Source organism: Oryzias latipes, chromosome 19, assembly GCF_002234675.1.
Source record: "Oryzias latipes chromosome 19, ASM223467v1".
Lineage (NCBI taxonomy): Eukaryota > Metazoa > Chordata > Actinopteri > Beloniformes > Adrianichthyidae > Oryzias > Oryzias latipes.
Genome location: NC_019877.2, coordinates 11,837,230 through 11,852,227, shown reverse-complemented (window position 1 = coordinate 11,852,227; position 14,998 = coordinate 11,837,230). Strand labels below are relative to the sequence as shown.

The following is a 14,998-nucleotide window of genomic DNA, read 5'->3' as shown; positions in this document are numbered from 1 at the left end:
CCTCAGGGAGACTCACACGTACCAGCAGACTTTATCTTACACATAGTGGCTTGATTGAATTCTGCCCTCCATCTACATTAGGAGGCAGAAAGCTGCTGAATGTTGCAGTGCATGGTTCATGATAACAGCTAGCATGAAACAGATGGTCCACCAGTGTGAAATGGAAAATGCTATGGGACATGCTCTGTGCAGCCTAAAGAACTCAAAATCAGGATCCTTTTCCTATTTGTTATACTTTTTGTCTTCTTTTAATCCAAAAATTTGCAAAAACATGCAGTCTTTTTAAAATCACAGAAAAAAAATGCAAAAAAAGTTATACGCCTTTAATAATCATTGCAAATCCACATTATTCTAGTTAAACTCTAGCTGTGCTGCTCCAGAATGCGAATGCTGAGACTAGTTTGCTTTGTTTCAGTTGCTTCGCTCATATATCAGATGGTGTTTAATAACATTTATATTTGCACATAATAGAGCTCTGTAAACCCTGCACCCGTTGGATGATATAAGCCAATTATTTTATGTTAAACAATATTCTGTTTCCTGATGTCAGTTGCAAATAGAAAACTGTTTCCACAAAATGTTTCCTCAACACATTTATTCTAAATTACAATTCTGAGCATGCAACCTTTTCCTGTCATTCTTCTATTTAAAGGAGTGTCTAAATCCTTGCTGTAACGCCTCAACCTGCACTCTGAAAGGGGATGCTGTCTGTGCACATGGGCAATGCTGCCAAGACTGCCAGGTACACCAAGCTGTTACGTTTTTCTGTTGTTGCCGATTTGGATTGAAGCTGTTGGATTGTTTTCCAGCAAAGTTTGTCTAAGCTTGAATCTGTTTCTCTGTATTTGACTTCAGCTCAAACCAGCAGGGACTCCGTGTCGTGAATCCAGCAACTCCTGTGATTTGCCCGAGTTTTGCACTGGCAGCAGCCCCCACTGCCCCTCCAACGTTTACCTCCATGATGGCCACGCCTGCCACAGCGTGGAGGGATACTGCTACAACGGCATATGCCAGACGCACGAGCAGCAATGCATCACACTATGGGGCCAAGGTGCGAAAGAGGCATCCTTGCGGCTGGTTCGGTTATAGGCGCAGACTTTTAATGGTGTGTTATTGTGTCTTGCAGGAGCCAAGCCGGCTCCAAGCATCTGCTTTGAAAGGGTCAACTCGGCGGGAGATCCTTACGGCAACTGTGGCAAGGATTCAAAAGGCTCCTTCGCCAAATGTGAAGTGCGGTAAGAGCCGGGGTCACCATAGAAACTGGTGAATGCATTTCTCTGTGGGATGCAATCAGTTAATAACGGACTGTGCTGACTCCTAATAAATGAATCACAAGTAAGCCTCAAATGTCTTGGATGAGATGTTTTTTTAGGTTAAATACTGCTGGACAGAGTGAAACAAAACAGCTAAATTTTACTAACTGAGAGATGCAGTCATTTAGTTTGATGCATAAAGTGTCATCCCTAAAATTGCTGTGATGTTAGTGTTTGAAAAACCTGCCAGTCTTTCAAACTATGTAATTGACAGCTGGACTGCAAAGGAAGAATGTCTGCAGGAAGTACAGTACAGAACAATAAGCTTTGGTTTATAATTCATACTGACCCGAGTCTTGGTTGCTTTGATCAAAGGGATGCAAAATGCGGCAAAATCCAGTGTCAAGGAGGAGCCAACCGCCCCGTCATCGGCACCAACGCCGTTTCCATAGAAACAAACATACCCTTGCATGAGGGTGGACGGATACTCTGCCGGGGCACTCACGTCTACTTGGGGGATGACATGCCAGATCCTGGCCTGGTTCTGACTGGTACCAAATGTGGAGATGGAATGGTGTGACCTTACTCTTTTGTCTGATACCTTCAGTTAAAAAAAATACATACTAGACTGCAAAACTTGTTCTATTTTATCCCCAAGAAAAGCATTTGCTGCACTTTCTTCTCTGCAACACTTTTCATTAAATGTGAACCAAGATTTTGCATATGTAACTGATAAAAACTGTTAGTTAACCCATCCCTATCTGAAGGAAGCAGTTCATTTGATTGAGAAATTAGAGATTATGGGATGAGCAATTTGGCTTAAGTAGGACCTCAGTAAATCAGTGATTGAAAATTTTTAAAGCAAATGAAATCAATGATGAGGAAAATGTAGTTCCTTTTATTTTCATTACAGGAGGAAGACTCCAAATTTGTCTGAGTTAGCATGATCCAAATGTAAAACAGAGACAGTCTGTTTAATGAGCTGATATACATAAATAAATACCAACACAATGAATTAAACTATGACATATTATCTGTGACCAAAGTAAAACCAGGAACTGATTATGGTACTAAAGAAACTGTGGAGGCGACTGATTAGAAATGTGATGCAGCTCAGCAATGCAAAGCAGATGTGGCATGAACCAAACCAGATATCATGACCACAAAAGCTAAATCATCTCAGTACAACCACAAAAAGACTCACACAAATCCGGTTATTTGGCAGTTACAGATGAAACACTTCAGGTACAGACAGAAAAAAAATGGTTTGGGGCTTTTGAAAAGTCTTTGAATTTTTTTTTTTAAAACAGAAAAGGTTATTGGTGAGACTCTTGATTTAGGATTTTTCATTTTTTTTTCATCGATTTTACTCATTTGTTCTGCAAAAGAATTGACTGGTGAGCATGAAGTGAAAGGCCATGACTGATACGCCTTTCAGGGAGAGCTAGTGATGGTGAGACGAAGCCTTGTATGAGTGTGATGATTTCTTCAGCAATTTCTTCGCTGAAGAATTCATTAAGTCTCATTGATGAACTCTTTTCAAACTGACTCTTTGTGGACAAATTCTGCAGAGCAGAAACAAACCTGATATTTCAATTTGCACAAATCAACTATAACAGAAATGCCAGTCATCCTCACATCTGAAAAAATGACAGTAAGTCGGATGTTACTATTTACAATAATCATGCATTTTTGACAGTTTGTGTAACTTTATAGGGGATTTGTTACAGGCTTTTTCATTCAAAATATTATATGTCAGTTAAAGTTGGCTTTATTTGGCTTCCTTCACTTTATCTACAGAGTTAAAGCTATAAAACAAAATGGAAAATGAAAATGTTTGCCATCTTTGAAAAAAGTGAAGGAAGATGACAAACCTTCACATCAAAAAAAGCAAATTAATAACTAAACACCTTTCCATGTCACAACACCGTGGCTTTGATTTAACCACATAATTAACCTACTTTGGAGACCAAAGTGTTCCCAAACACTTGAAATTCTTTTTCTCTAAACTTTATTTTGAAAAAAGGTTTCTACTGATCCATTTGTTTAAACAATTTTAGGTCAATCGAAGCCGTATATATCTGACATTTGACTCCAGTAAATCGAAGCATGGCTTGTCAAAAGTCACATGTCACAAAGGAAAAATATGCTTTCTTCAAACCAATTGGACACGCCCCTTTTTTCATGCAGTCCTGGAGCAGAGATGTCATAGATAACATAGGGTGTGACGTTTTTGTTGTTTTAAAACATCATGACTACATGTAGTCAGTTTCCATTCATAATACTGAACCTGCTGCTGATCCCTTGTGTCCGTTGGCCTCTCATCTTCTTTTTGAGCTGTTAGGGGTTAGTCTCTCAATGGGTCTTTTCACTAACGTCTAAATAATTCACGATATTTCATAATTTTTCTGAGACACCTCACACAATCAGACATACATGTCTTGCACTACTCTAACATTAATAATGATAGCAAGTTGGATGTGCTTTATGCATTTAAAATAAACTAACTTGAGCTAAAACGTTTTTTTCCTTGTTCTTGTTTCAGATGTGTCTTAATCGTCAGTGCCAAAATGTCAGTGTTTTTGGTGTGCATGAGTGTGCAGCCAAGTGCAGCAGTCGAGGGGTGAGTATTCAGCACCTCCCATCTCACTTTCCTCCCAGGATGAAGAAACCAATACCTGTAAAACACACAAGTCAGTCCTTTGTTTTTGTACATATCAGTTTATGGTCATCACCATCTTGACTAGATTCCATGTCATGTGATTTGATGTTTACCCTGACCTACATGGCAGAAATAAAAAACCTCATAGCACCCCAAAAATGTAAGGAGGTGGGGATTTAAATCGTACCTCCCAATCGACTGACCTCAATTAGTTGAAATAGTTAATGACAGAAAAGTCTGACATAAAGCTGTAGATTTAAATTTCTACTCCAGGGGTCTGCAACCTGAGCTCCGGAGCCACATGCAGTTGTTTTATTCTTCCAATGTGGCTCTTTGGCTTTAAAGAAAAATGCTAATAAATGGAATAAATATGTGGTTTGTAGTTTATCTAAATTTGTCTGATCATTTATATTTTTGACAAAACCAAGTAAAATTATGCAACAACATTGACTATATTGTCAGAGTCGTTTAATATTCTGATCTTCTGCTGCACAACAGTGTCTAGTTGCTACCTCTCTACTAGACACTACCAATACATTTACCTACACATCTATCATCTTGTGTAGGTAGATGTATTGATTTAAAAAAAATGGATTCTACATGAATATTGTCATATTTATATTGGACAGTAAAAGAAGAAAAATAATGATGGTACTCCAAAGTCATTATGATATAATATTGCATTTTTAATCATGTAAATCTGCTGCAGCAGGAGGATCTTATTTGACACAGGGTGTGTTTTACTTTGGAAGGAACTGTTCTGCTGTCAAAAGTGAGCAAAGTTGAAATTTTTATACTGTATAAAGTTAAATATTAAACTACTACAATTTTTTCATTGTAAATATTTGAAAGCTAAATGGCTAAAAAAAACATAAATTATTAAATAATGTATATATTTCTTGGGATTTTGCGTCTCTCTCTGGGTTTTGGTCACAAAATACTGGTATAAATGGCCCTTTTTAGCACTAAAAGTCGCAGACCCCTGTTATACACCAACAGGGCAAAGAAAATAATTTATTGTGGAACAAGCTACTAGTGGTTATTTTGTGAACTCCTCCGTACTTCAGTTATTTTAGTTTTAAATTAAGCTTCAACCCTGAAGTGAAAAGGCTGTTTAAAATCCCTTTCTACTTAGTGAATGTTCCATTTCTTCCTCCTAAAAGCTGTCAAAGCTGTAAAGAGTTCAAAATGTAGCTCTAAAGCGTTAACGTCATACAGAGAACAAACCATAAGTTGCAATCAATCACTAAACGATGAAAGGCTCAATCAATTACATATAATGATCTCATTTATGTTCTCCATTAAGTGCCATTCATCATGCTCTGCAGCTGCAGTCCTTGTCCTCAAAACTGTTGAAAATTGTCGCTCAGGTTTTGTTTGGCATAATGCAGCAAGCATTTTAAAACTATTAGTGTTGGATGTATCTGTGTGGGATGACATCACAGAAATGGGTTGTCCAGTTTGAGGTTATGTTTGCACACATTGAAAAAAATTAGTTAAAAATGTCTTTAGTTCCTATTAGATTTTGTATCTATAAAACTTTTAAGGAATGTTTTTACTCACTTAAACAAAAGGATGTGGGCAGTTTTGAAGTCAGGGCACCCCGGCGAGTAGATTAGATCAAGATGTTGTCTTTCCCAGAACCCCCCTCACCTGTTCCATATTACTGTTCCCAGACAGGGAACTCTCCTAGATTTGACCTTTCCTGCTCTTTAATTCAAAGGAAGACAAAAGAGCAATTATAAAAATGTGGCTTAAAGCATGGGTCTACTTGGTTTTTCCCCCTCTCTTTTATTTTCCCCTTTTGTTTTATTTAATTCCAGATGTCTTGGCTCTTCTTACCATGTGCAGCACACAAGATACCCTTGTACAATTATTCTGAAAATCTGAAACAATAAAATTTGAGCAAAACATTTCCAAAAATTCACTAAAAATAATTATGATAAATAATAGTTGACTAATACCAGATTTTAGGACAGTTTAATGAAGTGTGTCTTTCATAGCTATTATTTAAACTGTGTACTTTTTCTCAGACTCCATCTCTAAGATGGAAGCTTTTGTAGTAAATGTTAATTAATTTTGAAATTTTAAAAAATGCTTAACTTTGTGAAGAACTACTTGAAAATTAACAACTTTAAATCTTGTAACTTTGCTAAGACTCAGTCGTAAAGAACGGATATTGTTTTTAGATATTTTAGAATTTATGTCATTTATATGTTTCTTCCAACTCAATTTTTCATCAAATATCACATAAAGAAATTTGATCTCAGACTCTTAATCCTATCTGTTTTAGTAGTGTCGGCTGATTTATTTCCTAATGTGATGTGTTGTTATTCCATCCATTCTTTAACATCCTGTTCATTTTTTTTTGTTTTTGTTTAGGTGTGCAACAACAACAAGAACTGTCACTGTGAGGCTCACTGGGCGCCGCCCTTCTGTGACAAAGCAGGTTTTGGGGGGAGCCTGGATAGCGGCCCCATCAGGGTTGCAGGTAATGGTAACTAATGGCATCTCTCCAGGATTAAAAACCAATTCAGTTCAGATCTGACTTCAAATTCATTTTTCATGGTTTCAGGTGGAACACAGCATTTAGTCCAGTTGAAAAAAGTAACTAATTAATAAACATATTCTGTGCGATTTCTCATAATCCTATTATTGTTTTAAAAGTAACATCTGGACTCACAGCTTTAACACTTTTTGGGTTACTTTTCTTATTTTGGATCTTTTATCTATACAGGATTTGGACTTTTAGTCCTTATTCTTTAGCTTCTACACATAAATGTATTGGGCTCTCTCTATGAAATGCCTCAGTGGAGCCAAACCCAGAACATCTGGCCAGAGGAAGTTAAAGCAGTGACATTCAATATGAGTGTCTAAGTTGTAGTAAACAACAAAGCAGATAACAAATAATGGAAAAAATCTGGTGGTTAATAGATGGTACATGCGATGTACATGTGTTGTACATGTATACATACAATTTTAACCATAGGAAGTAAAACAGTCAATCTCCCTTAATCAAAATTATTTGTTTTACTTTCAAAAAAAATATGGGTATACATAGATTTCCAGTATGAACAAATAATATTCATATATATATAATCACTATACCTTCTCATTTGGAATTGTGGCTATATGTTTCTGTGCTTCCTATGTGTTCAGATAGCAGGAATGTGACTGTCAGTGTCCTGGTTGTTCTCCTCACTTTGCTGGGAGCTGCTCTGATTGTCTCCATCAAGAGGAAAACTCTGCTGGGCCTGCTGCTTTTCAGTAAAAGGAAACCAATTGAGAAGCTCAGGTGAGAATTCAGTCATTTGTTTGGCTGAGAAGAATTGTAGTATGAAAAAATTGTGCAGTTCAGAGATGGAAAGTCTTTTCTTTGTCACAGAGCGGAGAACAGTGCAGTCAGCGGACCTTCAGCCCCAAACCAGCCTCCTCCGGTGAACACATCTCCGTCTCGCCCTGCTCCGCCTCTGCCACACACCACCGCCATCTTTAAAGTCACCTCCGTGGATCCAGCGTCTGCGTTTGACAGCCGCCCCACAAACACCCAGGTGCATGCTGGGGATCTTTCTAAGCCAGGCTTTCAGACCCACTCCCAACGGAAATGCAGCACAAGTTCACACAAGTCCCTTTTCGACCAGACTGAAGTGGCGTTTTTACACAAATGGTGTCTCATTCAAATCCAATTAAAGGATCCCTCTGACGGATGTGAAAGAGACAGCAATAATAGGGTCTGTGGTGAGCGCTGTGTTCAGGACACTTGAATGCGTTTGGTGTGATTAACAGCTGATTATTCAGAGAGAAATTGACCTATCTGGATTTTGCCCCATGAAAAATGCTGATGGAGCTGCAGTCTCGCAGCGCAAAGTCATTTTCCAGCTAATAATTGCAAGACAGGGAGCGCTATTTTAGCTGTAATGACTTGTGCGCCCACATCTCCGTATGGCTTATCCACTCCATTACCGCCACGACACGGTTTGTGACAGGAAGCCATCCGAGTGATTTAGGGTCATTGAAGGATGGGTGTCGGAGGAGACTGCGTTTGGGTTGCAGGGAGTGACGCATTAGCAGGAGTTTGGTGTTTTCACTTAACGGCATGTGCGTTTTATTTAGTGAGAAGAGAAAGGCTGTTTGATGTGAGCACAGTGCAGGTGAGGTCATTTTGCAGTTGTCAGGAGCTGTGTTAAACCGTCACATGATTGTGTGTGCGCGCATGCTGTTGTGTTTTTTTAGGCCGTGCACATCTGGGTCTGTCTAAATATGCTTATAATTTAGTGCCATTCGGTGTCAAGTTCCCCCCTTTGGTGTGTGTGGTCCGTTCAGCCGTTTAAATTAGGTTAAGCAGGCGCTTATGGGACGGTTTTGATCTCTAATAACTTACCCAAAGAGGAAATAATGAGCAGCCAAGTGGGAGTGATTGATTTATGTGTCTTTGACAGCAGCAGGAAACACCGCAGATGACGGTGGACTGTTCCTGACAGGAAGCAGATGCTTTAACTTCTGCCTAAATTTCCTCTTTCCGACTTTTATCTTTCCACAGTCTCCTCACCGGGGGCCAGAGGTGGGGCCTTCGTCCACATCTTATCCTTCTTACAGTCTGCACAGGCTCCCCCAGTGCCCCCCGGTTCACCTAAACCATCCAATCCCGCTGTCTCTCACCCTGTCCCTCTCCTCTGGGCTCAGACAGCCAAGGCCACCCCTGCCTCCTCCTCACCGAGCCCCCCAGCCGCACGTCCAGGCACCCAGAGGGGCGTCATTTCGCAGCGTTGCACACCAGAACTCCTCCAGGATGGTCGTGGTGAGGGAATTTCTTGTTTGAAACGATGTTTCTCAATGAAAACTTTTACCAATCGCTGTTCAGTACTTAACCAAAAGAGGGAAAAAAAACAACAAGCTGCAATAGTGGTTGGTTAGTTTTTTTTATTTTTGTGTTCTGTAAAAATAAAGTTTTGGTGGAAGTTTGGCACTCTGAAAAATGTTTGAGCTGCTCAAACCCTCCAACCAAAACACGATTGCGAAAACTTCACATAGTTAATCAAATGGGGCGACAGCTTGAGTGAGTGCAAATATCCCAGCGTGTTAGACCCTCTGTCTTCAGGTTTAAGAGCAAGTTGTGAAAATTGAGAGGAAAAGGAAGCCAGAGGTTCCCTGGAGTTCAACCGCTTACTCTCTGTGGTTCTCCAAAACTCGAATGGGGCTTTTATCTATTTACTGTAGACTGGCACTGTGTGAGGCAGCGAGCCAAAGAAAGACAATGTAAAGGAGACGGATTTCAGGCCATAAATCTAAGAGTCTGTCACTTACGGATGAACAATAAGCTTGAGAAAAAATGTACTTCCTTTCTATGCTGGCACTATTTTTATGATTTTTAACTATCATCAAGGGAGCATACTCAGTGTTTAATAAATAATTTTGATAGCTATGCTTCATGATCATACCAATTTATTGCATAATTTGAGGGCCAATATAAATCACTATGATAATCCCTGAGTAATCCCTATGCATAATAATGAATACATTATTAAGACTTTACTTAAATCTTTCAAATTAAACCTAATTTTCAGTTAATTTAAAAGGTAAACCTGTGTTTTTATGGTGGGGCTTTTATTGTGAAATATGAGCATGTATACTGCTTCTTTACCCTAATTGTTAATGACGATACGACTAAATGACTAAAAATGAATTAGTGTAACATGATCTGTCACAAGTATGTAAATGCTTAAACGATCTTTAATTATGTCATTATAGTGTCTAAATGTACCTTTAATCCGGTGAAAACATTCATTTCTGGCATGTTTGTGTGTGTTTTTTAACTAGTACTATGTTTTAAAACAGTTACTGACTCTTCAGACTCATAATTATTTATGCTATTTTAAAACTTGACTGGTGATGGATTGGCACCACATCCAGGATGCACCCCCCTTTTTTATATGAATGACAGCTGAGGCAGCCTGCAGCCCCCCACAGCTATAAGAGGCATTCCAGGGGTAAAAAAATAAATAAAAGAAAAACCTTCTTCCTATTGTGCAAACATGTTGCAGTAATCTTGTTTAGTCCTCAGATTTTGCATGGAACTCAGAGGTTTTTGAGTGCAGCTCAACCTTCCTGAAAGTGTTTGTTTTCATCAGAATTGGTAGAAAATTACAATACAAATAGTCTAACCTTTTAGAAGTGCAAAAATCCAACACAAAGTTGACATCAAGAAATGAATAAAGACCCACTCTGATCACCTTTTGATCTGTTGTAAAAGCATTCCCAGTGGGCCTTTAATTATGATTATGCCATTTTTAGGCAAAATCCAAATTTCGGCCGTTTTCTAGGTCACACTTTCTGCAGAGCGGCAGGAGTTGATTGGAAATTTATCTCTGAGCGTTTGGCGGGACTGTTGGCGCCGGGTAAGCTTCCCCAGAAGGGCCTGGCTGAAGACATTTGAATCCTCCAATATTGCTGAAAACAAATTATCTTAACACCCTAACAGTTCCAGTTTTCCGGTTTTAAGCTTTGAAAGCATTTTTTTTTTTTTTTACGATTTTCATCACTTTTGGCTTAGGATTAGGGTTGGGGTAAAACTGTATATTTTTCACTTCCAGCCGATTATGTCAGATGCCATCTTGTCTGCAGTCATGTCCCTCTCCATTTCACACCTTCTTTTGATTTACACTCTCTCCCACTAGCTTGCAGCCTCTCACACCCCCAATATAACATTACTGGTGCAACAAAAATGGTGTGCAATAATTGAGCTGTCCAGCTGTATAGTTTAAAGCCAGATGCCAACTCAGATGATGAAAACAAAGACATACAGTACATGGATCTATTCGTCTATAAGTGGATGTATCAGAGTCCAGCGGAGCAGGGAGCTTGTGGCCCACCCAGCTTATTTTCTACGTCACAAATACAATCTTTTTCAGGTAGGCATTTTTTTTCATCCGCTCTTGATTCTCAAGCCATCGGAAATGCTCCATGCTCCATAAAGAAAATGCTCAGAAATGCAATTTGACCATTATTATCTTAATAATGTCCTCCGTCATGAGAAAAATCCCTCACGAGCATGTTAAAAACACCATTTTCATTGGAATGGGTCCAAACATATGGTTTAGCTGGGTGAAATCTTCAACCAAATCCAATAAATAAATTTATGTAAACTAAAACCGGATAGAAATTTTTACTAATCACAGATGAGAGATACAAAAACAAACATTTCTGTGTTTCATTCAACTAAAGTTTGTTGCTTCATGTAATAAAGAATAAAATTTGTAATTTCTCCAGAATTTACCAGGGTTCTAATCCGGGCTGCTCGCTGTTCCCTTCTCTACTTCTGTGCCAGTCCCAAGCACGGTTGCTTTGAGAGGGTTGCGTCAGGAAGGGCATCCGGCGTAAAACATTGCCAAGTTTACCATGCGACTCGTTCGCTGTGGCGACACCTGATGGGAAAAGCCGAACAAGAAAGAAGAAGAAGATTTATTAACAAATGAGACATAAAACAATCAGGGCTCGTGGCATTTGTTTGGAGAGATATTGAAGCAGCAAAACGATTCAGCACCTATAAGATAACATATAGCTTGCAACCCTTTATATGGCGAGATTTGTCGGAAGAGACTCATTTGAATTACCTCCTGATTTGCAGATGCCCATTGAATAGGTGTCGGGCAGCAGCTCTTGGCAGTATTTTAGACTTTTGGAAGTCGATCCTCTCATCTGCTCCTATTCAGTGTCAAAATGTGAGAGTGAATCCTTCTGGCAGTGGACTTCACCGTCGGTATCTTTAGCAGCTGTTTGCAGCAGCTCCAGGATCTTGACAAGCGACATTAACCATAAGTGAAAGCTCCCTGCTGGGGGCTCTGAAGCATCACCGCCCCCCTCGGGTGGTGAGGTTTAGGGTCAGCCGTGCTCAGGTGAAGCTGTTTTTCACGTCATTTGACACATTTTTCTTTTCATTTGACTTTCATCTGCAGTGGGGAAGTGTTTGGGCGTCGCTCAAGGTGGCTTTTGTCGCTGCAGCTTTGGCTGTCAGGTTGAGCTGTGAGCTTCTGCCTGCAGATCTCTACTCTGTGTTTTCTAAAGGAGATTAAACCACATGATAGCTTTTTCTCATCACATGTTGCTGTGACTGGGATGCCTGGTGCCTAAAGGAACAAAAAGCAAACATAAAATGGAAGAGTTTATCTGTGAGTGCCCTCTGGTGGCAATCCTTAGTTACTACTCTAAAATGTCTTCAAACAGGACCTAGAGAAGCCCAGTCCTCCTCAAAAACCCCTGCCCGCTGATCCAAGGAGCTCTCGTTTGGTGCAAAGCCCCTCTGCTGGACAGGGTAACAGGGGCTCCTCCTTTTCTGCCTCGTTACCTGGTGCATCAAAACCTGCACGACCTGCCCCACATCCCAACAGGTGAGCCCCCACCATCCCCACACATTCTCATTTAAACTTTGAATTACTTCTGCTAACGGTTTTGTGTTTCTGACCTCTTTAGGCCGAGTCCCAAGCATCCTCCCATACGACCAAAGCCTTGCATCATTGCCAATGTTAAATACAGCAGCTGAGACTTTGGCTAAAAGGGACATGTTGGTTTTACAAACACACACAAAAAACTTTGCACTATAAAAACTCTGAAGACCTTAAGAAAAGTGACGGTATCTGTGAGGTTTTCCATGTCCCTTTGGTGCTCTGTCTCTAAACGGTGCTACAAGTCTGCGCTCAGGTACATGTAAAGTATTTATATTCTGTATTTATTACCACCCAGTGCACTGTGCCAGACACTTTTTCCACATGGTAGCATTTTAATTTTTTTTTTTTTTCACATAGATGGATAATTGCAATGTGAGTAACAGAAGGAAGGAAATTGTAAAATTGCAAAAGTTCCTGTAAACGTTTTTAAACAAAGGGAGTTCATTGCAATGTTAAGGATCTGTTTTACAGGGAAAAGTGAAGAGAGTGTTGTGCAATGGCCGACGAAGGGTTGTGTCTGTAGCATCTTCAAACTGGTCTGGCAAGACTTGAAACAGCCGCACGGAAGCAGGAGATGATGGTCGCGAGGAAGCGCAGGCGGCTGTTGGTGATCTCTAACTAATCCTCAAGTGGCCAGCCTGTCTGCACTTCATATCTAACAGGAAGTTTAACGATGAGAGGTTGTTGATTTTCAAAATAATACGATTGTCTTAAAGATCTGAACTTTGACGTGCAGATCAAAAATGTATGATGTTTGGGGCACCAAAAAAATAACAATAAATGAATACATTTTTGAGGATAAAGTCATAGCATTAAGAGAAAAAAATGTCATAATTTTTAAATAATAAAGTTGTAAAATTATAAGAAAAAGGTAGTAATTTTATAAAAAATAAAGACAAAAAATTATGAGAACTTTTGTAATTTTTTTAGAATAAAGTGGTAAAATTATGAGAAAAAAGTTGTAATTTTATGAGAATAGTCATAAAATTATGAGAAAAAATGTTATAATTTAACAATAATAAAGTCATAAAATTATGAAAAAATGTCATAAAATTTGCAAGAAAAAAGTCTTAAAATTATGAGAAAAAGGTTGGACCTCTGCAACTATAGTCCCGACAGCATAAACGCCGCGTCCGCCAGAAATCCGCTCCTTGTGGGTCAAGAATCTTCATCTGAAAAAGGCCCAGTTACCTGAAAATTCCTTTTCAAATAAAACAATCCTGACTCACTAAAAGACTTAGGATTTCCTTATTTGTGAAACCAATGCTGAAGAAACTGCTTAAAAAGTGCTCTATGTCTCTCATTCTAAAAGGCAATATTGGCTCTCTTGTTGTTGTTTCTAACTTACCGGTACTTTTTGCCTCATAAATTTATAGCTTTAATCTTGTAAATTATTAACTTATAACTTATGAATATATAACTCTTTTATTGTTAAATATTGACCCTTTTCCTCATAATTCTACAAGTTTGTTATCATAGCATTTTTTTTTCATAATTTTAGGAATTTATTCTTGTAAATGTATTAACTTTTTTAATTTTATGGTGGCCCTTAATACTCCATCATAAAAATGAGCCAGATATATGTGGCTGGATGGTAAACTCCTTTAAACACTTTTGAAGGATTTTCTTTCCAGCATCATAGACTTTGGGTTCACTGACGTCTGCATGGAAACATTTCTTACATGTGTTTGAAGATGGATTTTTATCTTTTTTTAATGATACTTAACTGAACTTGAAACTGACACGTTTTGTCGTCCGAGCCGCCAGACATCTGCTGCTTTACAGCCAACCCTTCATTTTATCTGAATGTGTTCTCCAGTCGTTAAAATCACTTTAGTTTGGGTTACAAAACTCATAAATCCAGTAGAAAGTAACTTCTGCTGGATTGCAGACACATTTTAACATTCAGCAACACCTCCTGCAGACGCATCTACTCTCCACGAGTGTTTAGGTTGATATGAAGGACTTTTGTTACTTTTGATACTCTCATCTTTATTATAATGCACTAGCTTTGTTTACTTTGCCTTTTTAATTCTGTGTCTGAATGTGATGATGCACAGCAGCTGGAGTTAGTCGCATCTTTGAATGTTTCTTCTGTATTTGTCTTGTGTTACAGGTGTTTTCCTAAATCAGTGCGTCCTCGTCTTTTATTGTTTTTTTTTTTACAAAGGACTCTGTGATGCCACATGTGTACAAAAAAAAGTCAAGTGTCAATGTGAAGTTGTGGGCTTTTTTTAATGCACAAGTATTAGTAAAAATCTTTGAAACACAATTTCATTTGTTGAGTTTTATTCCCACAAAATGCATTTAGAGTGGTGCTGGTGTTGTGTAGGGAAAGAGCAGGTACACAAAGTATTTGTCAGTGTGAACACAATCATGGTTTTGTTAGCGCCTTTGCTTCAAACCTTTAAAGTGGCTTTTTATAAGGAACATCTCTTTTTTTCTTGTTTTATTATCTTTACATTGGTGACTGTCGTCTAGAATCTTTATCATAAGAAGAACTTTTTTTTAAAATTATATTTCAGCCAAAGTGGAACCTTTTTTTGTTTTGTTTTTCATTTTGTGTATCTAGATCATAAAGCCAACAACAAAACAATCTCATATGAATTGTTGCTTTGATTATCTTTCTTTAAGGTTATGAA

General features: G+C 38.6%; 1 protein-coding gene across 1 annotated transcript in view; it reads left to right on the top strand.

Annotated features, from left to right (window-relative positions):
• Positions 1-14,628, top strand: part of adam12 (ADAM metallopeptidase domain 12) — a 100,036-nt gene extending 85,408 nt beyond the window's left edge. Inside the window, exons 13-23 of the mRNA XM_011488263.3 lie at positions 653-742; positions 856-1,051; positions 1,127-1,235; positions 1,629-1,827; positions 3,799-3,876; positions 6,298-6,406; positions 7,075-7,210; positions 7,301-7,466; positions 8,456-8,713; positions 12,136-12,299; positions 12,382-14,628. Coding sequence (XP_011486565.1) covers positions 653-742; positions 856-1,051; positions 1,127-1,235; positions 1,629-1,827; positions 3,799-3,876; positions 6,298-6,406; positions 7,075-7,210; positions 7,301-7,466; positions 8,456-8,713; positions 12,136-12,299; positions 12,382-12,451 — 1,575 coding nt within the window. The 3' untranslated portion in view covers positions 12,452-14,628. The remainder of the gene's footprint in view (positions 1-652; positions 743-855; positions 1,052-1,126; positions 1,236-1,628; positions 1,828-3,798; positions 3,877-6,297; positions 6,407-7,074; positions 7,211-7,300; positions 7,467-8,455; positions 8,714-12,135; positions 12,300-12,381) is intronic.
• Positions 14,629-14,998: the final 370 nt, after the last annotated feature.